Here is a 26,839-nt window from a genome sequence, read left to right as displayed (position 1 = left end):
GCCTGGGCACGGAGGGTCTGCCCGGGTACCCGCAGGGCCTGCTCTCTCCCTCCCTCGGGTGTCGCCTCCGCGCCGACTCCCATCTGAACTGTGCCCGGAGCTCCTCCCTCGGCCCTGCCCGCGCCCTCACCTCCGTCCCCCTCCACCGTCCTCCTTCCCCGAGCTCACAGTGCCACCGAGAAGCCCCGGTGTTGGCCACTGTCCTCTGCCAGCACCTAGCAGGGCCCCAGGCGAGGCGCCCTCTGACCCTAGCACGCCCCCCCCCCCCCCCCCCCCCCGTCTGGCCAAGGTGTCTCCCTGCTCCTGGCGGTGGGGGTGGGGTGACAGTGTCTCCATGTAGAGGCATCAGCTTTGCTTCGGGTCCTTCTGAGTCACCTCCAAGGCTCGAGGTCCAGGTGGGGGGGAAACATTACCTAATACAGCCACTCTCGGGGCCCAGCTTTGGGGAAAGGAGAACAGATACCCCGCGAGTGAGGGCCCCAAGGAGGGGCGAGGGGCACATGTCACATCTGTGAGGGACAGACAGACATGAGCAGAGCAAGGACCAGGGCCAGGTTCAGAAGGTCACCGGGGCAGAAAGGCCGCGCCCTCAGCACCCGGCTAACCTTTCCTCCACTAACAGGCCGCTGGCCAGGCTGCTGGGCCTCTGACTGTTCCCGGGAAAGGTGATGTTGAAGCCTCAGCTGCATTTCAGCTCCAGGCCCAGAAAAGCAGCAAAACCAGACAAGTGACTTGTGGCCGCCTCAGGACCAGCTGCACGGATTACAGGCCCCCTGCCCTGGCACCGACCAATCGGTGGAGACCATGACCCTGCAAGCGAGCACCTGCAAAGCTGATGAATATTCTGCTGAGACCCTCCCCTGAGATTCTCCCCTGCGGGGGGGGGGGGGGCAGAGAGAGAGAGAGAGAGAGGGGAACACCCTCAACACAAAGGACCTTGCCATTCCCTTCCTCCTCCTTCCCTCCAAGGGTCCCCCCGTGGGGCGATGGGGGGCAGCAGCTCATCCTGGGCCAACTGAACCTGTTGCCAACGCCCCTGTTCTCTGACTTCCCAGTGAGCCAGGGCAGCCGCACCCAGGCTTCCTCCCTGCCTTTCTCCGCGTCGCTGTCCTGAGAGTGTTTGTTGCTCTCTTACTCAGCTGCACTTTGTCTCGACTGAAATCTTTCCTCCGAAGTCTCATCATCTCGTTAGTAACATGTTCCTGGAGAGACCCACCTGCCGGGAGGGACTTCCCAGCCCAAAGTGGCCAAGGGGTGGTGGCAGAGGGGGACTACCCTCCTCCCGCAGAGCTGTGCCCGCGTCCCTTCCCGGCCCCGCCCTCAGGCGATGGGAACCAGAGAGAGAAAAATCCAGCGAGGCTCTTCCCCCCCGCTTTGTGGGTCCGTCCCCCGAGCGAGATGTCCGCACGGTGGGTGCTCAGCCCACAGTCGTCACCCCTGACTCGGGACACCGCCCTGAATGTGGGTCTCCGTGCAGGTCACCTGGCTGAGCACCAAGACGCATAGCGGCTGTGGGTTCCCGTGTCCGCCAGCCCCAGCTCGGGACCTCTGGGCCCTGCCTGCGCCTGCCAGCCCTGGGAACATGCAACCCAATCCCACCCGGCCCGCTGGCTTCGCCTCCCTGCACATGTCCCTGTCCTCTTCTGCCCCGTGACAGTCCGTCTGATTTATGCTGTGCAGAGACCCTCAGGTGGCTGCAGCCGCACAGTCACCGCCACGCGAGAGCCCTGACCCTCCTCACTGATTTTTAAAAATTATTGCACCAAATGTTGACCAGCGAGACGCTGATTGCGATGACAAGGAGGTTGGAGAAGCCAAGGAAAAAGATGAGGGAGGGGTATTGCCCGTCCCTGTCCCGGCCCGGTTCCCGGGAGGAAGCCACGTCCCCTGGCAGAAGCCACCAAGGTGCCTGTTTTATGTGAATGGCCCAGAGCAAGGCTCTGACTAAACCAACATTCCCACGCCAACACTCAGCAGCGCCTCTGGTTCTTGGCAAACTTTTCCCTGAGCTGTCAAGGCAGAAATATAGACGAATTCTGGTCTCACTTAGGTTGTTGGGGTTCTTTCCCTCCCCTGGAGACAGGCAATCGCTCACAGATGTGTGTACCTGCTTCCCGAGCGGAGCTCCCTGCAACCCACACCCCCGCGTCCAGGCCCACGATCCTTTCCTCAGTGGGCCGTGGGGGTGTGGGGGAGGGCGGAAGTGCTGAGCATGTTTCAATGTGTCTGGAGCAGAGAGGGAGACACCGGTGAGGAGCTCAGAGTTCCTGCAGGCGGATGGCGGAGGCCGAGGGTGGCGAGCCCCACCTGGGGGGCAGGCAGGGGACATGTCCCAGGGGGGCCGGGGGACACCCAGTCTGTAGGAGCTCCTGGGCCCCCTCCAGCAATTCCTGCCGGCGCAGAAGGTTCTGCTGTGGGAAGCCGTTATCCTCCCTGTAAACATACAAATGGACATTTTTTTTTTCTTAAAAGGAAATTTCCAGCTATTTTTAACCCTAGAAAGGAAAAAAGGGAAGGAAAATAGAGAAGAAGGAAGGGAGGAGGAAGGGAGGAGGAAGGGAGGAGGAGGGAGGAGGAGGGAAGAGGAGGGAGGAGGAGGGAGGAGGAGGGACCCAGCTTGGCTGCTTTTCTGTGGGTGACTCAGGCCTCTGGAGGCTCCGCTTATACCAAAGCCCAGGGGGTGGGGCACAGCAGTTTCGTCCCCTGAGGCCCTTTCTTTTTGGAGAAAGCTCTGAGCCCAGTCTGCAGGGCCAGGCAGCTGGGTGGCACCTCCCCAGAGCCACCCTGGTCCTCTGAGCGTCCCCAGCAGGCTCTGCAGGGGACCCGGGGTCCGGTGTGGGCAGACCCTGATGCTCACCCCAGCAGGTTCTGCAGGGGACCCGGGGCCCGGTGTGGGCAGACCCTGATGCTCGGCTGGGCTCCACAACCCCACCGGGAGCACCACTGTGCAGTCCGGGAAATGGGCACCGTTTCATGTTCCCTGCCGGCAGGGTGGGGTAGGGGCACTCAGCCAGCCCCTTCGCCCTCACCCTGCCCCTCCTCCATGCAGCCCCCTGATTTGGGCAGGTCCAGCCCACTTCTCAGCGCCTCCCAGCCCCCCACCACTGGCAAGGTGCCCTGGAGTCCCTAGCCGAGCCTTCCTTCCTCTGAGGGTGCCCAGAGGTGACCACTGAACCCCAAATGACCCAACCCCAGACCCAACTCAGCCCAAGCTCTGTGGCAGCTGAGGGGACCCAGGACCCAGGGCCACCTGCTTTGGGGTCTGTGCACCGAGCAGTCCAAGGACTGCTGGGAGAGGCAGGTGTCTGCGCCCTGAGCTGCCAGGAAGGACGGACAGGGGGTTTCCATCAGGGCCTGCGCGGTTCTGGGTTCTGGCCACCCCTCGGCCCGTTTCTCCAACGCCAAGTACCGGGTGGGCCCCGTGGGCCGGGCGTCGTCAGCGTACCTGCCGGGGAGGCCGGGGCAGGCTACCTGTCGGGGACATGCCCAAGCAGAGCCCTCCCCAGGCTCCGTGCCTGCTTCTGGGGTGCTGACCCTCCCTCACAGGCCCCGGGGCAGCGGGGAACTCTCGTCCACTCGTGCCAGCCCCTGAGCTGCCAAGAGGCCCTGGGCTCCCAAGGAGTGACCGCTGTGGAACACAGCTGAGTGGGGGCGAATCCCCATTCACTGAGCCCTCCATTAGTCACAGGCCAGTCTGCTTCTGTGAGGTGGGCAGGGACCCCACCCCAACACCATATGACCAATGTTGGGGTGGGGAGACCTTCCTGGAGGAGGTGGAGGCTGAGGAGGACGGGTCACTTCAGCAGGGGACAAGACACACAGAAAATAGAGCAGGAAACCGACTCAATGCAGGTGGCCTGGGGTGCAGGGCACCCGGGAGCCTCCCCCATCGGGCCTGATGCTGGCTCAGGTGCACACTGGGCCTGGGTGACAAACAGTCCCCGCTTGGGAGCAAGAGGCAGGCGGGGAAGCAAACTGGAGACCCCGGCCTCCTGCTGAGGAGGGGGACCCCTGGAGCAGAGCGCCCCGCCTGCCCGCTGCTTGGAGGTGCCCTGCTCACTGCCAAGCGGCCAGCATGGGGAACGGGTGCCAACCCTGCCGGTCCACCTGAAACCACACAGCCATTAAAACCAGGTCTCAGAAAAACCCTCAAGCCTCTGAGAGTTGCTCCGGGTTGGCTGTAAGTGGGGAAGAGACAGAGAGGACTTTAGAAATCACTTCATAGAGGGGAAACCGAGGCCCGGGGGCAGCGATGGTCCCTCAGTGCCGGGCCTGGGTCTGGCCGTGGTGAACGGGGCCGGGGAAGAGGCTGGGCCCTCTCAGGCGCTCGGCTCTCTCTGCAAGCAGGTCTGAGCCCTTCCGCAACCCACTTCAAAGGAGGACGGGCACTACCCCCGTCTGTGTTCTGGGATCTTCCCACCGCTGCCCCAGGTGGCACCCCCACCCAGGCCAGACCACTGTGCCCTCACAGGCCACCCCACCTCAGCCCAGCCGCCAGCCCGTGTCCCCGCCCCTGGCTCGGTGGGCTCCGAAGGCTTTCTCGAATTCACAAGGAGTAACTGAGCGGGAAGAGGGTACTCCCTTCCCAAGGCAGGAAGGGGCCAGCGCTGGAGAGCTGTCTCCGTGAGGGGCCGAGGGTTCAAAGGGCTGTTTCAGGGTTCAGCTGGGGCTCCGGGCGAGCTGGCATCAGGGGGCCCAGCGGCACAGATGCCGCCTTCCCCGGGCAGCGTGTGGTCAGATCTGGAAGAGACCTGAGCTGGGCAGCATGAGGGGTGGAAACTTACTGTGGGTTAAGTGAAGGTCTGTGGTCTCAGATGCATCATGGGTCAGGTCTGTCACCTCTCCTTGCTCAGGGCCACTGTAGGCCACACGGGGCTACGCCCGAAGTCCAACCCGCTCCCCCACTGGCATAATCCGTGAAGCAGGGGGACAGCAGCGCCCCCAGCCCTGTGGTGTGCACATGCCGGCCACCTGGCCTTCGAGGGCCTGACCCGAGCCAGAGAGATGGGAGCTTTGTTCCCATGCCAGCTAAGGGGTCACAGGCAGCACCCGGAATCAGTGCAGGATGGGAACACAGACCCCGGGGCTGGTATTCCTGGGCCTGGCTGCACCTGAGAATCCTGGTACCTTCATTTGTTATTATTTTAAAAAATTTCTTTTCTTGATTGATTTTTAGACAGAGAGGAAGGGAGAGGGAGACAGAAACACTGATGAGAGAGAACATAGATCGGCCGCTTCCTGCATGCCCCCCACTGGGGATCGGGCCCACAACCTGGGCATCTGCCCTGACTGGGAATCGAACCGGCGACCTCTTGGGGCAGGGTCCACGTTCAACCACTGAGCCATACCAGCCGGGCATCTTTTTTTATATATAATATAATTTTATTGATTTTCGAGAGAGAGGCAGGGAGAGGGAGAGAGAGAAACATCGATGGGCTGCCTTCTGCACACCTCCCACCAGGGGCTGAGCACAACCCGGCATGTGCCCTGACCGGGAATTGACCCAGGAACAGGTGCGCACGCGTGCACACACACACACACACACACACACACACGGTGCTGAGCCACATTGGCCAGGGCTGGGAAGGGTTTTCTTTGGGAGACAGGAAGGGGCCAATGTCAGCACGGATCCCCAGCCTCCTCTGACGATGGACCTCGGTATCTCTGGAGGCAAGAGAAAGGGGGATGGACGCAGTGGGCCTGGGGGGGGGGGGGCAGAGTGCAAGGGCCTGGAGATGCCCAGCACCTGAAGTGGCCCCTGGAGAAGAAAGTGGCCACTGGACGCTTGTCCGGCTCCTCTGCAAGCCCGGCCTGCAGCCTCACCGCGCTGGTTCTGGGCTCCCCAGCCGGCGTGGGCCTTCATGAGCTGCCCGTGCCCGGACTGCCCTGCCGACCTGGTCTTGCCCCACATGAGCAGGGCAGGCAGCCCAAAGTGACTACACGTTGCTGCCCCCAATCCAGCTTCTTGCCATCCACCATCCGGGGCCCCCCACCCCTTACAGAAGGTCTCCAGGTCCTAGGCCATCAGGACCCCCATCCTCCCTCTCCCTCAAGACCCCTGGCCTGGGAAGGTTCGGACATAGAGACCAGAAAGGGAAGCCAGAAATCTCCTGCCTAACCCTAACTTGAGAATGAGAAAGTTTCTTGGAACCCACTTGCCAAGGCTGGCCGACCCCTCCCCCCTTCCAAGCCTGGAGGGGACGAGCCTTTTTCCAGCCCTTCCTAGCCCCAGCCACTTCTGGCTTTCCTGGGGTCTCCTCCTCGGCCCAGCTGCTCTAGGTGGCACAGGGGTTGGAAGCCTGGGAGGTCTGGTTGCCCTGTCTGTTCTCTGGGCTAACGGGAGCACCTGGCTCCTAACAGAGTTGTCACCTCTGGGCAGATTCAGGTAAGACTCCTCTCTCCTCTTCCAGTGCCCCGCCTCTTGTGCTCCTTGGCAGAAGGGTGAGAACTTGGGGCTGGACAGTCTTTACTTTGGGCCCGGGACCTATTGGCAGAGACACAGGGCTCCAGTGGGGGGCACAAGGCAGTGAGTCCCAGAGGGGCACTGGCTTGAGGCCTTCAGTCCAGCCCCAGAGAAGAGGGGGCATGTGGTGTGCACAGCCCTGGGTCTGTGAGCTGGCGGGAAACAGGAGAGGGACTTCATAGCGCCTTCTTCCTTCTCTAAAATCTGCTCCTCCGGGCTGCTGCTATTATGTAAACATCTCTGCTGTCTCTGGGCGCCTCCTCTCCCAGCGCTGACCCGGACGGAAGTCACCCCAGACTCTGAAAAGTGCTGCCGGCTTCTGCAAGGAGGCAGGCAAGGGAGGCTCCCAGAAGCAGCTGTCCAGAGCCTGGACTAGCTGTCCCTCCAGTGCTCACCACAGCATCCCATTGGCCACCAGTGCCCCGCATCAGGTGGGGCAAGAAGGGCGGGCCCGGTGAGCTGTGCCATCTGCCGGGACTGCCCCTTCTGCCCACCTCTGAGGGCCTCCCTGGGAAAGGTGGCTTCTCTGTCAGCCTCGGGGTTTTCTGCAGTCCTGCCTGGTCAATGCCAGTGCCCTTCACTGGCTAGCTCCCTCTCTACCTTTAGGCTCCCCTCTGGCATCCACCTACTCCAGGAAGGCCTCCAGAATGCCAGACTGGATAGAGTCCCCTCCTGCCACCGTGCTCAGCGCTCTGCGTTGGGATCGGGCAGCTGTTCCCGGTGAGAAGCCATGAACTCTGGTCTCCTAGGGCTATGGCAGGCATTTTGGACGCCCAGCGCGTAGCCCGCCTTGGCACAGGATGCCCACATCTGGCATCGGCGCGGAGAAATAAATCATCCGGAAGGAGCACGTGGGAAGACCCAGCGCTGTACAGGCGCTAGCAGAGGGTCTGCCTGACCCGCACGCTGTGTGGGGCACCACAGGCGGGGGGCACCGGGAGAAGGGGCAGGACGATGAAGTGACCAAGGGGCGTCTAGAGGCAGGTTCCTCCTCGGGGAGCCGGTGCGCAATCCGTCTGCCTAGACATCGGCCACAGGCTATTCCCTTGGGGCACTAAGAGTTTCCTCCCCAGCGGCTGCCGCCGAGGCGCCACCATCTCCTGGGTCAAGTGCCCCAGCAGGCAAAGCCAGGGGTGTCAGCCTCGGTCTCCCGGAGGCTTAAAGCTGACGCCGCGCGGGGCTCCTGGGGTTGGAGCCCCCGGTCTAGGGTCTCCCAAACTTGGCTCCGGCTGCTCCTCCCCACCTCTCGGGACTGAGCTCTCCGCCGGGCACGGCCCCCCAGGGGCTCCCCCTTCTCTCCCAGCCCTCGCTTCCCCTGCTATTGAGATGTAAATGGTTGCCAATTGTCGCTGAGCCCGGCACAGCCAGAGCTGGATCCCTCCGCAGCCCTGGACCAAACTTTTGGCCTCTGAAAACTTTCCGAACGAGAAGTAGTCCCTGGGGCCGGTCCCCGAGCCCCCGAATCTCCGCAGTCCCCAACGCTGCAGGACCCGGGCTCCGGACGCGCGCCCCGGCCCGAGGACGTGCAAGGCAGGTCGGGGCGCGCGGAGGGGCGCGGCCAGACAGGGGGCGAGGGCTGCGGAGGGATCGGCGGGGGCGGGGCCCGGGGCGGGGCCGGCGGGCGGGGGCGGAGCGCACGGCCGCCCTGCACCTCACTAGTGCCTGGGCCGCGGGAGGGAGCGCAGGGGCGTGGGGCGCGGGCGCGGCGCGGCGAAGGGACCAGCCGGGGCGCAGAGCCGCGGCGGAGCGAACGCAAGGGCGCAGCGCCGCCCGCCAGCCAGGAGGGAGAGGGCAGTAGCTGGCCGCCGCCCGTGGGAGCTCCCGGCGCGCGCGTGCCGAACCCCGCCGGCCCGCCCCGGAGGCCGCCACCGGACGCAGCGGGCAGCGGGCGGGCAGGCATGCCGCCGCTCCTGGCGCCCCTGCTCTGCCTGGCGCTGCTGCCCGCGCTCGGCGCACGAGGTAGGCGCCCGCCCGACCGTGAGCCCGCAACTTTCCGCGCCCTGCGGAAACTTCGGCGGCGACCTGCGCGCGCGCCCCGGGCGGCGGGTGGCGGGTGGCCAGGGTGGAGAGAAAGGGAGACCCGAGGCCCCGGGGCGGGGTGGGGGGACAGCCGGAGTCCGGGGCTGGAGGAGGGCTGGCCCTGCCCGCGCTGCCGGCCCGTCGGGGGGGACTCGTGCCCGCCCGCCCGCTCCTCGAGCCGGGTTTGAAGTTGGTTTTGAAGCCCGGCGTGGGGCGCTGGGATCCCCCGGGGGCCCAGTCTCGGGCGCGCGCCCTTCACTCGCTGTGCGTGGGGCTTGCCGCCGGGACGGACGAACTGCCTACCCCTTTTCGATTTGAATCGAGTCGGTTTTGGTTTCCTGTTGTTTGGGGGGCCATTTATCTTTTTTCTCTGCCTCTGGTCCGCGCCAGGGGCGGATGTTGGGGCACGGAGTGTGGGGTCCGGGGCGCCTCATTTCCCTTTACCAAGTCGTGCGGCCCGGCCAAGTGTGGGGCGTGGTGGGCCCGGGCTACCCACCCAGTTAGCAGAGTTCACGAAAAGCCGGAGAAAGGGGCGCCGACCCAGGATCCGAGGGTCCCCGGGCTCCTGGCCGCTCCGCCCGCCAGTGTCCCTTGCCCATCCCACGCCATGTCGCTGCCCCCAGCCCTGGCTCACGGACTGTTTGAGGGGGGCAGGTGTGGAAAACTCCGCTTCGACTAGGGGGAGTTTCACTTCTCGGAGTTCAAGTTTGGAAACCTTGCCGGAGTGGGGAGGGGGCGCCCATTCCTCTCTTCACTGGGAGGGGATCTCTGAGGAATCTAGTGGTGGTTAATTCAGTCCCCCTAAAAGTTGGAGAAGAGAATTAGCTCCCCACTTCCAGAAGGTGGGGCTCCATGTCACTCCCTGTCCCAGCTCTTCGGAGGGGCTTGATTTACGCAGCCCTGGCAAATGGGGAAGGAGGGGCTTGATTAATTGATCTCTTCTCGGGAATGGGGTCAAATTCCTTCCAAATAGGGCATCTTCATCTTCTTCCCTTGGGTGCGTAGGGGGCGCAGCCCTGAAGATGCCGGAGGGAGCAGGTATTGGGTGTCCTTGGGGGCGGAGCCAGGTCCCCAGGGTGCAGTCCCGGTGCCCCAGGAGGCGGCCCTGGCACCACAATGGGCTGCTCTGATTCCTCCGCCGGCGGGCGCTTTGTTGGCGGGCGGGGCGGCTGGCCTTGCAGCTGTCGCATTTTCCCACGATGGGGGGGAACAGGGGGGAGCTGAGTGTGGCCACCCCCAGCGCCGCCCCCTCGCAGAACGCGTTTGAACAGCCAGACCATCCTGCTGGCTGGATAGGGGCCCCAGCCCAGCCAGGGTCCCCAATGAAGACAGCGTGGGGGTGCAAAGTTTGGGGTAGTGCCCAGGGCCCTCCAGGTGGCATTTCAGGCCACGCCGCCCCACTTAGAGCATGACCTGTTCACCTGCCACCTAGCCAACCTGTTCCCCCTGCCCCCCATTTCAACATTCTGGGCAGAATATTGAAGCCCCTTGGGGTTCATGCAAGGGCTTCCTGGGGCCCCCCTGCCTCCAGCAACCCCATTATATAGCAGGAGAGGTGAGGAGTGGGTGAGGCACCTTGAGGTGAGCCCTTCCCGGGGCCCACAGCTCTGGTGTCTGGTGCCCGGGAGGCTAACCTCTCCTCTTGCCTGTCCCCAGGCCTGCGATGTTCCCAGCCCAGCGAGAACTGTTTGAATGGCGGGAAGTGTGAAGTGTTCCCCAACGGCACGGAGGCCTGTGTGTAAGTACGCGGTGGTGCCCCTGCGGGACCTGTTGCTTTGTGGGAGCAGAGCAAAGCCCCTGCCTCAGCAGCAGGGCCGGCAGGGACAGAACACTAAGCCATTGTCTTCTGGAGATGGCCCAGAAGGCTGGGCGCGGTCACGTGCTGCTTCTATTGGACAAAGTCTGGCAATTACTTAATCACCCGCAATTATGCTGCGTGTGGAGCTGGTTTGGCCTCTGCAGGTTTGCGCTCTCCTTTGTGGGCCACCTGGGCTCCTGGGGTGCTGAGTGGGAATTCCCGATACCCCGTTTCTTTCTAAAGTCCCCGAGAGACAATTGACCGCCCAGGGAGGCTGTGGGCCCTGGGCTACAGGCCGTGTATAGAGAGGCCCTGCCCCCACCACCCTGCCCACCCGGAAGGACTTCTGGGCAGGTGAGCGCCTTCTCCAGACAGGCCATGCCTCTCCGCGAGAAACTGACGCTTTCAAAGCCAAACCCACCCTCCTTGGCCCTCTGCCATCCTCAGCCTGCTCCTCTGGCCTCAGGGTGAGGCTGGGGATAAAAGTCTTGTTGGCTGTGTCCCTTTCTTCTGGTTTGAGGTGGGGTGGGCATCGGAGTACCTCCTGGAAGTTTGGTTTCTGTCCTGGTATCTGCCTCTCTGACCCGACCCCCTACCCGCCTGGCCCCTCACCCTCGCAATCTGCGAAATGGGTACGTGTTGGGGAGTGGGGTGCACGTCTGCAGTCTGCCCGCCTGGGAGTCCCAGTCAGCCTCGGGGAAGTTTTTCTTCGGTGACAGATGCCCTTCAACTTGAATTCCTCCCTGATGGGAAGGAGGAGGAGGTGTTTGCTGGATGGAGGGAGGCCCCACCTCCCCTGGAGGCGGCGGAGGAAGCAGCGGCTCCCCAGCCCGCCATCCATTCCAAGTGCTGAGGGCCCATTCCCTTGACAACCTGGCGGTGGGCAAGCGGCCCCTCCTTCAGCTCCCACCCCGCCCACACCGAAGCCAATTAAGCAGGCCTGTGAGCAGTTTAATGGACCAAGTGGACTGTGTCTTTGTCACACGCTGATGAATACACACTACTTTTTTTTTTTTTGCTTTTTGGGGGCCTTTTTCTCCTGCAGAAGCCTCACCGACGCTTGATGCCCTAAATCTTGTTTCCCCTCATTCAGAGACCGACAGCTGGGACTCAGTGGAAGTGCAGTGGCTATTGTTGGGGGAGGCGGATTAATGCTGTGATTAATTATGCGTGGCTTCCCAGAATGCACAGCTCCTCCCGCCAGCCCGCTCCTGCGGGGGTGGGGGGTGTCTCCATACTTCTGCGGAGGGTTTGGGGAAGGCAGGAGGGGTGCTGTGCTGGGGAAAGTGGGGGTAGTGTCTTCCAGTTGCACCAGGGAGTAGGGACAGCCTGGCCCAGAGGAAGCTGAGGTCGCCCTGGGCCAAAGCCCATGCTGCAGGCTGCCTGGGCCAGAAAGGGGGTGCCTTGGGATGCAGGCTGCTGCGGTCCCTCTGGCATCGGGATGAGACATCGGGGGCAAGGGTGACAGTGCAGTGGGCCCTGCCAGCCCAAGCCCGGCCACTGATCAGGGTGCGGGCCTCGTCTCTGCCCGGGGCCTGCGCCCCCTCCTCCTTGGCGGGAAGCCTGTGTCAGTCTGGCCTGGCACTCAGCCGAACTGAGCCCACAGAGACCCCATTGTGCACACCCTACAGATCCACTTGGAAGATGAACGGAAGCGGCACTCTCAGAGGCCCCCCACCTCTGGGTGGCGCCGTGGTAGAGGTGAGGGAGCAGAGCAGGGTCGGGCCCCCAGCCAGGTCCAGGTGTGGAGAGGCCCAGGCTCAGGTGCAATTTGGGGGTGTCATGGCCACTCAGGAGCAGGACCCCGGCTCCCTCCACTTCTGGGGCTTGTGCCTTCCCACTTGGCCCCCACTGTTCCCCGGAGGCCCCAGGAGGTCTGCTAGTGTGGAAGACGCCCATCTTGTCTGGCTGAGGGGGACGCTGTCCCCTTTTCTCAAAGGTGCCAGGGTGCAGGCTTCTGGAGCCCACCACCCTGGGACCCTGTGAACATTCACCTTGCTGGCTCCCTTACGGACAGTGCGTGGGAAGCGGTGGTGTCATGGATCCAGGCACGTCAGGACCTGGTGAATCATTTCTTTCCGCCCCGTAGAGAAGGAGCCGTCCCCAAAAGTCGCAGTCAGGTGATTGCAGGGCTCAGGATCGGAAAAAGAGGCGCATGTGTCTTCCCAGGAAGTTGAGTGGCCAGTGGCCCCGAGAAAAGGCTTGTCCCCGTGTGTCCCCGTGTGTGAAGCTGTCTCTGCACAGCTGCTGGGTGCTGGTCACTGGGGCTGCGGTGCAAAGGCTGGTGGCCGGCAGGCAGGCCAAGGGACGGTCACGGCAGCCTTCCGCCTGACTCCAGCCCCTTCGCCGGCACTTCGGTGCTGAGGGGGTACTGAAGTGGGCCCCCCTCTTTTTTTTATTGGGGAGAAGATCTGTAGGGACTGTCACCCTTTGGGTAGGCATGCTTTCTTGGTCCAAAAGGGGCTGCCCAGTTCATCTGGGAGCTGAGGCCCCAGGATGACAAAGGTACTCCCTTTGCCTTTGAGAAAGTCAGAGTGTCCCTGGGTGTCTTCCAGGGAGTCACAGAAGCGGGGCGAGCCACCATGCCTGGAGCCCTGGGAGGAGAGTCCGGCTGGCTGGCAGGTTCTGGGCTTTAGCTTCAGACTCTCCTGTATTTGATGCCTGGCTCCAGCTCCGTGACCTTGGGTCACTGGGCCACCTAAGCTCAGATTCCCGTCTGCCGCGTGTGTCTCACACACGATGACCCTCAGTGGGGCGTGAGGGCGTGCGTCCAGGCACCGGGTGGGTCCGTTTGCTCCCGTGTTCTCCTTTTGAGCTGACGGCGCTGGTTTCAGGATCCTCATTCTCAAATGTTTGGTTGGCTGTTGAGCTAATTCTAAGAACCCAAGACGTACCGCCCTGTGCTTGGCGGAGGCCCGGCCCGGAGGGGCTGGCCCCACCTGAGGATTTTGTCACACACGTGGCCCCACACGGCAGCCCAGCGTCTCCCTTCTGCCGACGCTTGTGGGCTCCTGCTGTGTGCTGGGTCCTGCTGTAGCACTGACGTGGGGGCTCAGGTCAGACTTTCAGCCAGCTTGGCGTTCACTGGCTCACGTGGGGGCGGGAAAGGCTGAAGCCTGGGCATGTGGCCGTGCGGTGGAGGGAGGTGCAGAGGGCGGGCAGCTCTCAGCATGCAGCAGGCCAGGGAAAGTCATCGGAGCACAGAGAGGCCTGTGCTTGACCCCGGGTCACACTGCAGACTGCTGTCTGGCCCCGCCTCTTTCTCTCCTGAGTTCCTAACCACTGCCCTGCCCCGCCACACTGCCCGGGCCCTCCCTGGCTACTCCTCGAGGAAGCCGGGCCGAGACCACGACTTCCTTTAAAAGAGGAGGTTCAGAGGTACAGGCAGGAAGTGGCTTGGGTGGGAAGTGCCTGGGCCAGCCACCTGGCTCGGAGGGACGAACGTTATGTTGCGTCGCTGTCACCTGGTCTGACTGTTTCCATTGAGTCACTTGCAAGTCTTGGGTGAGGCCGGGGGAGGAACAGGTTAATGCTCATCTTCGCCCCGAGGCTGAAAGCAGAGAGGTTGAGGACTTCCTCTGTTTACGAGGTGCCTGGGCTTCAAGGACGGACACAGGGTTAGAAAAACATGTGAACACGCAGCGGGACTGGAAGGTCTCGCTGCCTCCCACTGTGGGGAGATGTCGGGAACACGCCTTCGTGAACGGAAGGCACCTTCCAGGGCCAGGCCCCGCCTCTGAACAGCGGCCAATGTTTTTTCCATCAAAAAGATCACAATAATATTTTTTAGAAAGAGAAAGAAAACCGCTCTGAGCAGGAAGAGAATGGGGGGCAGGGCAGACAGTTGACCGAGGAGCTGGGTCTGGGCCTTCAGGGCGCAGTCTGGGTGCTGGGACCCCAGGGGTCCCCCGGAGTGACCGCAGCCCGAAGGCCCTCGTTCACTGTGCCTCTGGTGGGCAGCAGCAGCCATCGCTGGCAGATGGGGCCCACTGGGCAGTGCCAGGCTGGACCGAGGGGCTGCGGCCTCCTGGGGTGGGAAGGACACCTTTCCTGTTTCATGTCTATAAATAGTGAGAGGCTGTGGTTTGCAAGGTTGATTGAGCATTTAGATTGCTTTCCTTAATAATGGGATCATAGAAACTCCACCCACGGACAGCTGCTTTGACCGGGCATTATAAAACCCTGGGAGACAGGTATTCAACGGGCTCCCACCCCTCCAGGTGGTGGCCGACGCTGTCCCTTTTTATGCCCAGTTTACAGGTGGGAAAAACTGAGGCTGGGCACGGGGTAGGGACCTGAGGCAGCTCATGGCCGGCGCAGTCAGAACTTCCCTGCGCCTTCCCAAAGCTTGAACGAGCGGCTGGCTTCAGGGCATCCTGACTGTGGGTCGGGGTGTGTTTGGTCCTGATGGTGCCCTGCCGGGCTGGGGCTTGGCTGTCTCGGGGCCGTGTGGGCCCCAGCCCATGCCCCACTGTGGAGGGTCTAGAAGATGCAATTCAGCCTGGCTCTGGTTTGCTGTGCCCACCTCAGACATGCGTCTCCTCCCTGGGCCTCAATTTCCCCCTCTGAACATGACGGGCTTGGGTTAGGTGGCCCCGAACGCTCCCTTCCAGCCGCATCGGGCAGGACCCTGGAATGGGTCTGCAGATGCCCGGGTGGTGGCGTTGGGCAGTAGCGTGGTGGGGGAAGGGGTGCCAGGGAGTCGTGTCTGGCCGTGCGCAAGGCAGGTTCTGCCAGTCTGGGGCGAGCTCTGGCCTCTGGTGTTCTTACCACCTGGTCCAGTGGTGGGACGTACCTGCTGGGGAGCAGGCCGTGATTGACAGGCGCTCTGGAGGAGGGGCAGCCAGCCAAGGAGTGCCCTTTCCCAAAGTGGCCTTCTCCCGGCACCTCCCTCACGACTAGATTTGGGGGAGTGGATATGCACACACGGATGTTGGTGGTAAATCGCACACATACATTTTGCCATCTTAGCTGCTTCAGGTGTGCAATTCAGTGGCATTTCGTACGTTCACAGGGTTGTGCAACCATCACCGTCCCCCAGTTCCAGAACTTTCCTCAGCTCAGACAGAACTCGTGCTCGTCAGGCAGACGCTCTCGTTAACCCTGGCCTCTGGCCAACCCTCCTCTGCTTTCTGCCTCCGGGCCACCCGTTCGTACGGACGGGCCCGGAAAACACGTGTCTGCCGAGTCCGGCTTCCTCATTCAGCGTGTCCAGGGTCCACCCACCTGTCCCGCCTGAGACCAGCAGGGATTGGCCCGCGGCAGGCACTGGCGTCCAAGGCCTTGTACCGTCTCGGACTTGGGTGTCGGGGGCGCAGGTGTCTGGAAGGTTTTCCTGGAAGAATGGTGCTCGTTTCGGGGCTCGGAGGCCCCTCGAGCAGGGCCGGGGTGTCCCTGGGTGAGTTAGGGTGGCCTGGCGTGCCTGCCCCGCCTGCTCAGTGCGCCATGCCGGCTCAAGGGCTTGAGAGCTGGGCATCTGGCCTCTTATGCTTGGACCTAGACGGGTCCTCTGCAAGCTGCCCTCGGGCTCAGGGGACCCCGACATCGGCCCCTCTGGTCAGGCAGGTGTGTGAGTATTAGCATCAGGACCCTGCTTGTCCCGGGGTGGGGGCTAGGTGGTCCCCCATCACCGCTGGCTTTGAGACCCATGGAATTCTGAGAACAGAAGCCCCCTCCCCAGAGTTTCACCCCCGAGGGGCCCCTTCTTGCTGCAGGTCTCCTCCCCTGGCACCGGCACCCCCGGGGACAGAGCATTCTGGGAAACGGCACCCCCTAGCCCTGTCCTCCATGTCCCCGTGCTCAGCGGCAGGGACTGGGGCAGTGTGACTTCCGAGTGACTTAGGTGACGTGATGCCCCCTCCTCAATGTGAAGCTGCTGCTTTGCATGGGTGCCCCTCGGGTGCGCTGTGGACCTCCGAGGGGCCTGGCCGCCTGCCAGAGAGCCTCCCGCCCGAGCCCCACCGGGGTTCCTCCAGCTGGGGTCTGACGGGGGCCTCTCTCCACCTGAGCGGTGGAGGCAGCTTCTGCAGCTCGGAGCCTGCAGCTCGGAGTGGCCTGAGGAGTATCTGGGTCTGTTTCACGTGGGCCTTGGGTACGGGGAGGCCTGGCCCCTGGTACCACACCTGCGGTTCCCAAACCCAAGGGTCACCCCGACACGGCTGCCAGGCCCCACCTGCTCTCGGTCTGGGGGCCCCATGCAGCTTGGGCCCTGCACCCAGAGACCTCATCCCCGAGGTGGGCTCCGACTCCAGGGTGCTCGCCTGGCCCTACCTGCACAGGGCAGCCTAGGGGTAGGCGGGGACAGGTGGGCATGGGCGGAGCTGTTCTCTCCACCGGGAGGTCACGCTGAGCCCTGGGTGTCGTTCAGGGTCCGCAGTGCCAGGACTGAGGCTGTGGCACTCGCTGGCCTTGCTCGGGTTCGAGGGCGAGCGTTGATGCCGGGCCTGTGCTGCTCAGCCTGGCGCTGAGCCTGTGTCTCCGAGGTGCTCGGATGGGCGGTGGTTCTAAGCCGCGTAAGAACGGTCCCCTTGCCACTCTGTTGACACTGTTGACTTGCTGAACGAACCCCCCGCAGGGAGCTCACAGGCAGCCTCCCCCAGCCCGAGCCCAGGGGGCAGCAGGTCGCGCATCCAGCAGCAAGTCCTCTTCCTTTTTTTCAATCTTACTAAGTTTTTTTATTTTTATTTTTTCTTTATTAATTTTAGAGAGAGAGGAAGGAGAGGGAGAGAGAGAAACATCGAGGAGAGAGAACATCGATTGGCCGCCTCCTGCATGTGCCCTGGGCATGTGCCCTGACCGGGAATCGAACCAGCGACCTTCTGGCACAGGGTCCACGCTCAACCACTGAGCCACACTGGCCAGGCAGCAAGTCTATCTTAGTGCAAGTGCGGCAGGCCCAGGAGAGGGCTGGGGTTCAGAGGTGACCACGCACGTATGCGACCCTGCCCTGCTCTGGACCGGTGAGGGGGCCACGCTGCCGGAGGCTGCGGAATCCTGTGGACCTTGTGCCAAGGTGACACTCAGGTGCTCAGCGCTGGCCCGCCTGCCTTCCTCCCCTACCAGTCACAGCTGAGCTGCAGGCCTCTGCCCTGGGGGGCAGCTGGGGGCGGGGCGAGACCTGCTGTAGACGCTTTGCCGGAGGTGCCTGGGGTTACTGAGCGTGCTCAGAGGGCTCGGCCCGGGAAGGTGTTGTCACCCCATTTTCTGGGCAGACACACCCCTGGCTGACTCTCGCCGGCCCCTGCAGGGCCAGGGCTGCTGCGGGCGGGAGGGACGCGTGTGAGAGAGGGTGCTGGGCTCTGGGAAGATCTGTCCCTGTCTGAGCGGAGGACGGGGGACGGGTCGTGGGCCGTCGGGACCTGCCTCCCACCATTTCCTCTCGGTTTCGGTTGCTGATGAGCGGAAACTACAGTTACTGGAAATGAGAGGTTTGGGGGAGAAGCCAGAGTTTTGAGTGTGTGTGTTTTTTCCTGATGGCTTTTCAGTAAGAAGAGCTTGACTGAGGCTGGGCGGCAGGGAGGGTGCTCAGGCCCGCAGAGGAGACAGGTGGAACCGGGCCCCACTTCCGCCCCTCGGGGCCTCTGTCTCTTCCTCCTTCCTCAGGAGGCCCAGGTGACCTGACTCCCTCCGGCCTTTCTGGGTCAACTTAAAGGTGCCCCCGCCCCATCAGGCGGGCTGCCCTCCGGGGGTGGCCCCAGCGGTCAGAATATTGAGAGCCAGCTGTGTGTTGTCCTGTCCCCGTGTGGCAGGAGCCCAAGCCTTGCTGGCATCCAGGACTCAGGGCTGGCATAGCACAGGTGCTCAGCAGGTGTCTCCAGTGTGCACACCTGGGCCCAGGTCGGGGCTGGGCCGGCTGGAGCCAGGTGGGCAGCTCCAGGTGTCCGGAAGCCCGGCTTCCAGCCCACAGGGAGACAGTCCGGCCCGCCTGCTGTGACCGGGCTCCTCCTCGCTCCAGGGTGCTGCTCCTGCTGGGCCCGGGTGGCGCTGCCGTCAATGGCCCGGGCTGTGGAATCCCCCTCCTCTCCACTCGTGGGCTGTGCGGTCTCTCTGAGCTCCCGTCCTCCCGGAGGATGGTGCCCGGCATGGGAAGCGGCCCTCGGCGGTCCTGATGGGCAGAGGCGTGTCCTCGCTGCCTGTGTTATTTTTAACTCGGCGTCTTGTTTTGAGATGACTCGATTCACACGGGCTGTAGGAGTTAAGACAGATGGGTCCCATGTGCCTCGCGCTCCGTTCCTCCTGAGGGACGTCCATGCTTCATTCCCGGAGCCCCCTCCTGCCCCCCAGCCTTGCCCAGAAAGCTTCCAGGGACCAGACCAGCTTCTGGATTTGGGCAACGCCGTGCAAGGGTGCAGAGTCAAGTCCAGCCCCAGATCCTTCACTTTCTCCAGTGGAAAGTCCCCAGATAGCCCGCCACCCATGCCCAGTGGCCCAGCCCCGGGGCCCCCACGTTGTGAGTGTGGCCCCTCCCTCGTCAGGCCCACCCCGGCCTGGGTGCAGGTGGCTGGACTCTGCCTTCTATCCAGCACTGCTGTGTTCCAGGTCTCCTGGTGGCTGTGCTGGGCCGGGGGTGACAGAGAGGGCTGGGCGGGGACAGCCAGGTGCACAGTGGCCCTGGGCAGGCCTGGGCGTGGGGGCGCAGGGCCTGGCGGTCTGCCAGGGGGGCCTGGGGGGTGTTTGGCTGGTATGAACTGGGAGAGAAGGCCAGAGAGAAAAGGAGGCTGGTGACCCCGGCAAGGGGAGGGTGGCTTACTCGGGCGCAGCCCACAGCCGGCCTGCCAGGGTGCCCGCTGCCCAGAGTTGGTGTTCTGGGAGCCCCCTGTGGAGGAATGCCCAGTGGCCAGCCAGGTGTGGGCTTCCTTCCCTTGTCTCCAGGGCCAGCACTGAGGATGACAGGGTGACAGGTGTCTAGCGCTGGTGTGCCTCTTCTGCTGGACAGAAGGGGTCCAGAGGAGCTGGGGCCCAGAGAAGCCGGCTGGGAGGCTCCCCAGTTCCCAGGCCTCTCACCAAGAACCCCGCCCCGCACTGGGTTTTGTGTTTCAGCCAAGCCTGTGAGGATGTAAGAATGCATTGTCTGCTCGGCCCTCCCGCAGGTCTGGGCGGTCAGGTGGTCAGGGGAGAGAGCCAGGCGCCCAGCGGCTCCTGCTGGCCCTTGGCTGCCACTGGGGAGGCCCTGGTCTAACTGTCCAGTCCCCCCAGCCTCTCTGAGTCTGGCCACCATGGGGGGCAAGGAAGGTTAAGTGAGGCATTGAAATCCAGGTGGTACCGTGGGCATTACCTGGGTGAGCCCAGCGTATACCTGCAAGGCTGCTTGAGAATCCAAGATCAAGTCGGCAGTGTCCAAGTGCAGGTGGGGGTGGCCTCCGTCTCTTCCTGCCGGGACCCAGGTGAGCTGGAGCCGGGCCGCCCCGAGCGCCCGCCCGCTTCGCCAGGGGACATCCCTCTCCTCTCCCACAGCCCCCGACGGCAGCTGCTCCTGTGAGCAGACGCAGGAAGTTGCCAGAATCGTTGCTGGCTTTGGAGCCCGAGCTCAGCCCGGCAATTGCTGACTTAATTAATCGAGTTCGGGATTAAGTCCTCCCGGTGCGCCTGGCCTCGGCGCCCATCGATCCATCACTGCGTCAGGCTCCTCCCTACTGGGGAGCAGAGACCCCTGGCAGTCCTGGGGGTTCCTGGGCTTGTCCACGTGGGTGTCAAGGGGCCGTTTGGGGTGGTGGGCGGGTGTTCAGTCGGGCGAGCCCAGGGGAGGACGTGTATTCCAACTGTGTCTCCAGCTTGGGGCTCTGTGTTTTGGAGACCAGGTGGGAGAGTCCTCCCAGGGAAGGGGCAGCAGGCTCTGCTGCCTTAGCCCACCGCTCAGGGGGCTCCCTTAGGACCGTGGTCCCTGGGAGATCCGCAGGTGCTGGCCTCGTGTGGTGCTGGGGGGCCGGCCCGCCAGCAGCCTCCGCACCCTGTGGCCGCCTGTGCTGCTCTGGCCACGTCCGGGAAGCTGCTTGACCTCTGCCTCCGTCTTTCCGCTCTTCAGACGGGCACAGCACTTCCCACACCGAGGGTGGGGCCGCCGGGGGACAATGATCCGAGGGGCATTGTTTTCCCTGCGGTGGGAAAGCTAGCGTCCAGGGAGGACAGGCTCCCCACACAAAGGGCTTCCCCGGAGCCAGGACAGAAGACGTCGCTTTTCCTGCTTCTGCATGTTCCCAACCGTCCACAGATGCAGCTTGGGGGAAAGACTGCGGACAAGAGCCCAGAGCCCCGTGGGCCGCCCCGGACCCACCCCGATGCGCCGCTGCCATTCTGGTCTGAGGGGCACCTGATCTTTGGGGTGGGGTCTGCCAGCATCAGACCCGGCTGTCCCCTGCTCTGGGCCCCCAGTCTCCCTGCCCCTCTCTGGCTTCCCAAGGCCCTGGGAGCCCTGCGGCCCCATGCATCTGTGAGCAGCCCTGAACCCCTGCTGGGCGGCCCAGGCGCATCCGCCTGACCCCCATGGCCTGTCGGGCCAGGGCCAGAGCAGAAAGGGTGGAAGACTAGGAGATTCAGGCCCCTCGGGGCACAGCGGTCACTGGTCGGGAGCCTGGCCCATCCCTCAGGCAGGTGTCCGGACCTTCTGCGCCACGGCCCTTTGTGCTGGGGCTTTGGGGGTGAGCGTAAGGCCGGGAGAGCAGTTACCTGGCGCCATTCTCCCTGGTTCTCACATCTCCCGGGGGCTTCGTTCCGGAGGGGCTGTTCCCAGCGGGAAAGGACCGGGTGGGGAGACGCGGGAGGAGGACTGCAGAGGTCTCCGCGCCCCTGCCCAGCCTAGGAGCACATCACCCCTCAGCAGTCCGTGGGGCACAGGACTTGGCTCTGCTCAGGGAGAGGCCACGGTCCCAGGACACCCCGAGCCCTGGCCCGGGGCAGAGTTGGGCTGATTGACCCCACCACTTTCAGGGCAGGCGTCTAGGGTCCCAGAGTCGGTGCACCCCCGTCCTGCACTGCCCTGGCCTCAGTCTCCCACATGGGCCCCGTTTTCTGGGCTGGGACGGGGATGGTTCTGTTCCCCCAGGACAGGGGTTTCAGGACCTGGCCAAGCTGCACAGGGGCGGGGCCGGCCTGCTGGCTGTGGGCCCTTTTTGGTGCTCATCTTGGTGATTTGGGCGGAGGGCGAGGGGCTTTGCTTGGTGTGGCGGGACCAGGGTCTGGGGAGGACGGCGGGGTGGCCCCGGGCCATCCTCACTCCCCAGCCTCTCGTCGGCATGGGGTCCTGATGCTGCTGAGTGGTTTGGAACACAGGGCAGGAGCCCAGGGACCCCGACTCTTTCCAGGGCAGGAAGGCTGTGGGGGCAGGGGGGCTGCGCTGGTGTGGGGAGGGGGAGGGGCTTCGAGGCGGAGCCCTGCCAGGTGGGCCTTCGGAGGAAGTGTGGGGGGTGGGTCGGGGTCGGGTTCGGGTTCGGTGTGGCTGGTTAAGCACAGGAAGGTAGAGGCCAAGACGGCTGGCTCATTACAGCTGGTGGCTCCTTCCACAGGTGCCCGGGCAGGCTGCCCGGCTCGGTGTTCGAGGGGCCAGGGACCCACAGGGCTACCTTTGGGGTGGAGGCCCCGGGCCCTGCAGACATGACCTCCAGCCAGCATTCTGCTGCTGCAGGTCCCGGGCCCCGGGCAGAGCGGGCCTTTGTGCCAGGAGAGCCCGCGTGGTGCCCACGCTTCCCTGGCACAGACACGCCTGCCCGGGCACAGTGGATAAACCGAGGGTCTCAGATCCAGCGCTGGCCAGAGCGAGTCCCCTCAGCCCCGTGGCCAGGTCGCCGGGCCGCAACTCATGTGCAGGAGGGCCCTCTGAGCCCTTGCAGTCCCCCGGGCCCCCCACTGCACCCTCGGGAAACTGAGGCCCAGGCAGGCAGCGCCTTACAGCAGGTGGTTCCCCCAAAGTTTCCCTGGTGGAATGACACGTCGCCCACCCATCCACGGAGCCCCCGGAAGCACCTCCGCTGGGTGTCTGGTTGTCCTGTGCGTGGCCCCCCACCTGGCCAGGGGATAGGGTCCGCCTCACCCCACCCCCCGGGCCCCAGTGGACCAGAAACACCTTGAGGGCAGAACTGAGTCTGTGGGCTCCCCACTCCTCAGTGGCTCCCCCTTGGCTCGTTTGGGATGGAGGGAGCTGTCCTCTGTCCCCCGGGGGTGGCAGATGGCCGCTTAGCTTAGAAAGGAAAACAGCACAATTTAGAATTCGTCCCGGGTGAAAGGTCGCGGCAACATCTGCCTCCGGGTGCTCTCCGGGAGTCACATTTCTATGGAGTGCGGAGGGCGCGGGGGAGGGGAGCGCACAGTGGAAACACTGAGGCCGGGAACAAAGCGCAGGCCGAGCTGGGGGACAACAGGCACGGCGGCCATTTGGCGCTCCTCGGCCGGCAGGCGGCTGCCTGCCGGAAGCCGGCCCCTCCGGAGCCTGAGCCCCCAGCCCCACCTGTCACTCACCTGCTGCCTGCCAGGACGGGTCATCCCGGCCAGGGCTGCGTGTGGGGTGGGAGAGGAGGCCGTGCAGGAGGGACAAGGAAGGGACAGCCAGGCAGGGCCACCCAGGGCGGCCCCGGGGCGCCTTCGCCAACCCCAGGCACCTGTCCCCACAAAGCACTTAACACTGACCCCCCGAGATACACGGTGAGGACAGGATGGCCGCCAGGGGCTCGGTCCCCTGCACTGTGGCCCTGGCCCTGTCTGAGCAGGGGCCTTGCAGTCCCTCCCACCTTCTTAGGGGAGTCTGGTCTCTGTGGGCAGAGGCGGCAGGTGTCATCCATGGGCAGGCTGGGAGACAGGTGCAGGCAGGTGCAGAGAGAGGTGGCATGGGCTGGAGGCCACCCAGAGCGGGAGCCCAGGGGTCAGGGCAGATGACCTTCCGGACTGGCCCAAGCCCAGACCCTGCTCACCTAGCATTCTCCCTCCCTGGCTGCACCCCGCACCCAGCCGCAGCTGTCCCACCTCCAGGGGCTGCTCCTCCCTTGTGGCCCTCCTGTCCCGTAGCTGGGGTGCTGGTGGCGGATGCAGGCCGTGCCCGGGCCCAGCCCCGGAGTGGGCAGCATGCCTCCACGGCTTGTCCGCCAGGCCTGGGCGGGAGAGGAGACACAATGGGCCCTCTCAGCTGCTGCTCCCCCAAGGAGGAGCCTCCCCGCTCCTGCCCCGCCCGCCAGGGTTGGCGGCCCACTGCCCCTGGCTGGAAGCAGCTGCCGCCTGCGTCCCCTGCTGCAGGCACACCTGCTCCCGGCCGCCCTTTGTCCGTGCCCAACGCCTGATTTATTGGGCGTATTTTCCCTCTCACCAGCCCAGCATAATACAGCCTGGCTGGCTCTGATGTGCCCAGTCTGACGGATTCTCTCACAGCCTCTACCTGGGGGTCCACATTCGGGACAGGGTGGCCAGAGGGCTGGGGCGGAGGTTCAGAGTCCTAGCTGGGCTGGGCTCCCTGATGCGTTTGGGGACACCCAACGTCTTGACAAACTGGGTGCTGAGCAGGGCATTGCTGTAGTGGCCGAGGTCCCCGAAGTGTCCCCTGGGAGGAGGGCAGTGACAGAAGGACTCGATCACAAAAAGTAGGGCGCCGGGCAGCGTTCCTTCCCCTTGGAGCTGGCGAGGCAGGGACGCAGCCCCCCCGCCTTGATGGGCACTGCCCTCTGTCCAGCACCCACCGCCTGCCGCTCTGTCAGCCGCTGGGAAAGAGAGAGGAGTCTTTCCTCCGAGTGGGAGCGGCAGCCAGCTCCTGCCGGACAATGGAGGGCATTGAGTGGTTGGGGGAGGTGCCCCGCTGCCCCCACCCCTGTTCCCAGTGAGCTGGGGGGGGGGGGGCGAGGCCTGTAACTGGATCTGAGCACAGTGGGCCGGGCCGCCTTCCCCAGGCCCAGGGTGTTGGCTGTCTGGGAGCCCCGGCCGTGGGTGCCGAGCACCCCAGGGTTCTGCTGGCAGGAGGGGCTCCCTCTCCCATGCCGGAGGGCGGGAGCCCCGGCCCAGGCCTGACTTAGCTCTCCGGCCCTCCCAGAGGGGCAGCTTATTTTCTTTAGCCAATTGGTTTGGGACTTTTGGCTTCTGGCAACAGATGGTGGGCTGGAGTGGCCATTTCGCATCCTCCCTGCCCACCCTGCCCCAGCCCAAGCCGCAGCTCCAGATAAAAGTCCTCGGGGAGACAAATGCTTCCCGGGGCCGCGGGGTCGGGGACAGCCCAGTGGCTGAGGAAAGCGCTGACCCCGGCCCCCAAACCACCCCTGTTGCCCCTATAAGGCAGGACTTCCGGGGCCACCCTGCCCATGCAGGGGGGCGGGGGCTAGAAGGGAAGGGCGTGAGAGCAGCTGGCATTTATGTGGCCGTAGCTTCAGGTGCTGGTGCGGGGGCAGCCCCCTCCTGGATGAGCTCTGGAAGACGGATGGTTCCGTGCCCAGGAGAGCTGAGCCCCCTCTTTATCCAGGGACCCCCCTGGCTCCCAGCCAGCCCCGTGAGGTCCCACCCACCCAGTGCCCAGAGCTGTGGGTGCAGCCGGGGGGCTGCCTTCCCAGGCTGCCGCGGGCTGCGGGCACGTTCTGCCCCAGAGGCTTTGCTTCTGGGAAGGGTGATGATGGCCGGCTGGTCCCAGAGCCTCTCCCGGGCGTCCCCGGAACAACAAGGCCACCACGTGACCTCGGCTGCAGTTTACGGCCCAAGCTCTGGAAGCTGGGCCAGCAGGTGGCCAAGCGGGGTCCTGGGTTGGGGGCGGGAGGACGACGCCCCCTCCTGGCTCACCTGCCCCTGAGGGCCACACGGGGTGTTCTGGGGCACAGACATGCCTCAGAGGCGGCCACTCCTGGCACCTTCGTTCTCCAGCTGTGAGGGGGGTTCCAGTCCTCACTAACTCCGCCTGGACCTCTCTCGTGAAGACTTGATCCCGAAAGGGATTGGCCCTGCCTGGTGCTGGGTGTGGGGTGGGGGTGACGGGAGACCCTGGACGGAAGGAATTCCACGTCGCCCTTGCCATTGCGTGGACACTGAGAGGAGGGACAACTGAGCTTTCATTGCTCAAATAAGGCGCATTCGGGTAGGAAAGCCAGACGGCAAAGGTGGGATTTGCAGAGCCCGCCCCCCTCGACAGCAGCGGGGACTGGTCTGCGTGGCCCCTTCCCGGGGGTTTGCTGGGGTGCAGCCACGATGCCTGTGTGGGTGTTGAAATCTAAGCCAGGTCCTGCCGGACGTCTCGGTCTCTAGCCGGTTCCCCCAGCTCACGTCATCCTTTTTGTACTTTTATTTTGTGGCGGTGACATTCACTTAATGTAAAATTAGCCCCTGTAGCCCTGGCTGGTGTTGCTTAATGGTCAGAGCATCGGCCCCCCACACAGAAGGGCCATGGGTTCAATTCCCAGCCAAGTGCACGTGCCTGGGTTGCAGGTCCGATCCCCAGCCTCAGTCAGGGTGCGCGAGGGAGGTAACCAATGTGTCCCTCTCACATCAGTGTTTCTCTCTTTCTCCCTCCCTCTCTCTCTTCCACTCGCTCTGAAAATCAATGGGAGAACATTCTCGGGTGAGGATTAATGGAAAAAAGTCTATTTTTAATATATGCATTTAACATATAAGTCGGGTCCCGCACAGCGCGCAGGTCAGTGGTATTTGGCACATCCGCGGTGTTGGACCGTCACAGCCCTGGCCACAGAACACGTCCACCGCCCCGGAGGAGCCCGGTCGCTGCCCGCCCCGCCGTGCCCAGCGCCAGCGCGAGGCTGGCAGCTGCAGGAGCTCCCCCAGGGGTGGCCACAGCCCCGGCGGACCCCGTGCTGAGGGTGGGGGCAGCCGTGGAGCTGACCACTCGTGTGTTTCCTCTGCCACAGCTGCAGCGGGGCCTTCGCGGGCCAGCGATGCCAGGAGCACAGCCCCTGCCTCAGCGCCCCCTGCAGGAACGGCGGCACGTGCCACGTGGTCGACCGGGGTGGCACAGTGGACTTCACCTGCAGCTGCCGCCTGGGCTTCTCCGGGCCCCTCTGCCTGATGCCCCAGGACAACGCCTGCCTCACCAACAACCCCTGTCGCAACGGTGGCACCTGTGACCTGCTCACACTCACGGACTACAAGTGTCTCTGTCCCCCGGGCTGGTCAGGTGAGGCGCTAGTGGCTGGGCCCTGAGGACCCCGTTGGACCCTCAGTCCTCATGAAGGGCCGACTGACCCTGGCCCTGCCCCATGGCATGTGACAGGCTGGCAGGTGCCCCGCCCCTGTTGTGTGGCTGGTGACGGGCCCTGGGCTTTCCTTGGGCCCTTGGGGTCTGTGATTCAGGAACAGCTCTGAGCCGTCACCCTGGAGAGAGTCCCCATTCCAGTCCTGGAGTTGTCGGTTCTGGTTGCCCCACTCAGGGTCCCCATCCCCCCAGCCACCTGCTGCCCCGAGATGCAGGGGCCCGCCCTCAGGAGTGAAGTGTCCAGCAGTGTGGGCTCTGAAGGCACAGACCCCGTCAGGTCTGGGGGCCGCTTTCCTGCACCCCCGTATGTCCTGGGATGGTGATTCGGCCTCTGGGAAGCTCGGCCCCTGGTCTGCGGACAGATGGCTGTGTCGCGTGGTGGGGTCCTGAGGGTAAAAGAGAGGAT

At 64.1% G+C, this 26,839-nt stretch overlaps 1 protein-coding gene across 2 annotated transcripts in view; it reads left to right on the top strand.

The window, feature by feature from the left end:
• The first annotated feature begins 8,123 nt into the window (after nucleotides 1–8,123).
• The window catches only part of NOTCH1 (notch receptor 1), a 44,007-nt gene continuing 25,291 nt past the window's right edge, over nucleotides 8,124–26,839 (top strand). For both annotated transcript variants that reach the window (XM_036260387.1, XM_036260386.1), the window contains exons 1-3: nucleotides 8,124–8,422; nucleotides 10,139–10,220; nucleotides 26,090–26,355. In XM_036260387.1, the coding sequence (XP_036116280.1) occupies nucleotides 8,362–8,422; nucleotides 10,139–10,220; nucleotides 26,090–26,355 (409 nt within the window). In that variant the 5' untranslated portion in view covers nucleotides 8,124–8,361. The remainder of the gene's footprint in view (nucleotides 8,423–10,138; nucleotides 10,221–26,089; nucleotides 26,356–26,839) is intronic.

This window comes from Molossus molossus, unplaced genomic scaffold (assembly GCF_014108415.1).
Source record: "Molossus molossus isolate mMolMol1 unplaced genomic scaffold, mMolMol1.p scaffold_m16_p_14, whole genome shotgun sequence".
Lineage (NCBI taxonomy): Eukaryota > Metazoa > Chordata > Mammalia > Chiroptera > Molossidae > Molossus > Molossus molossus.
Note: the sequence above shows the minus strand (reverse complement) of the source record. Positions and strands in the feature narration are given on the sequence as shown.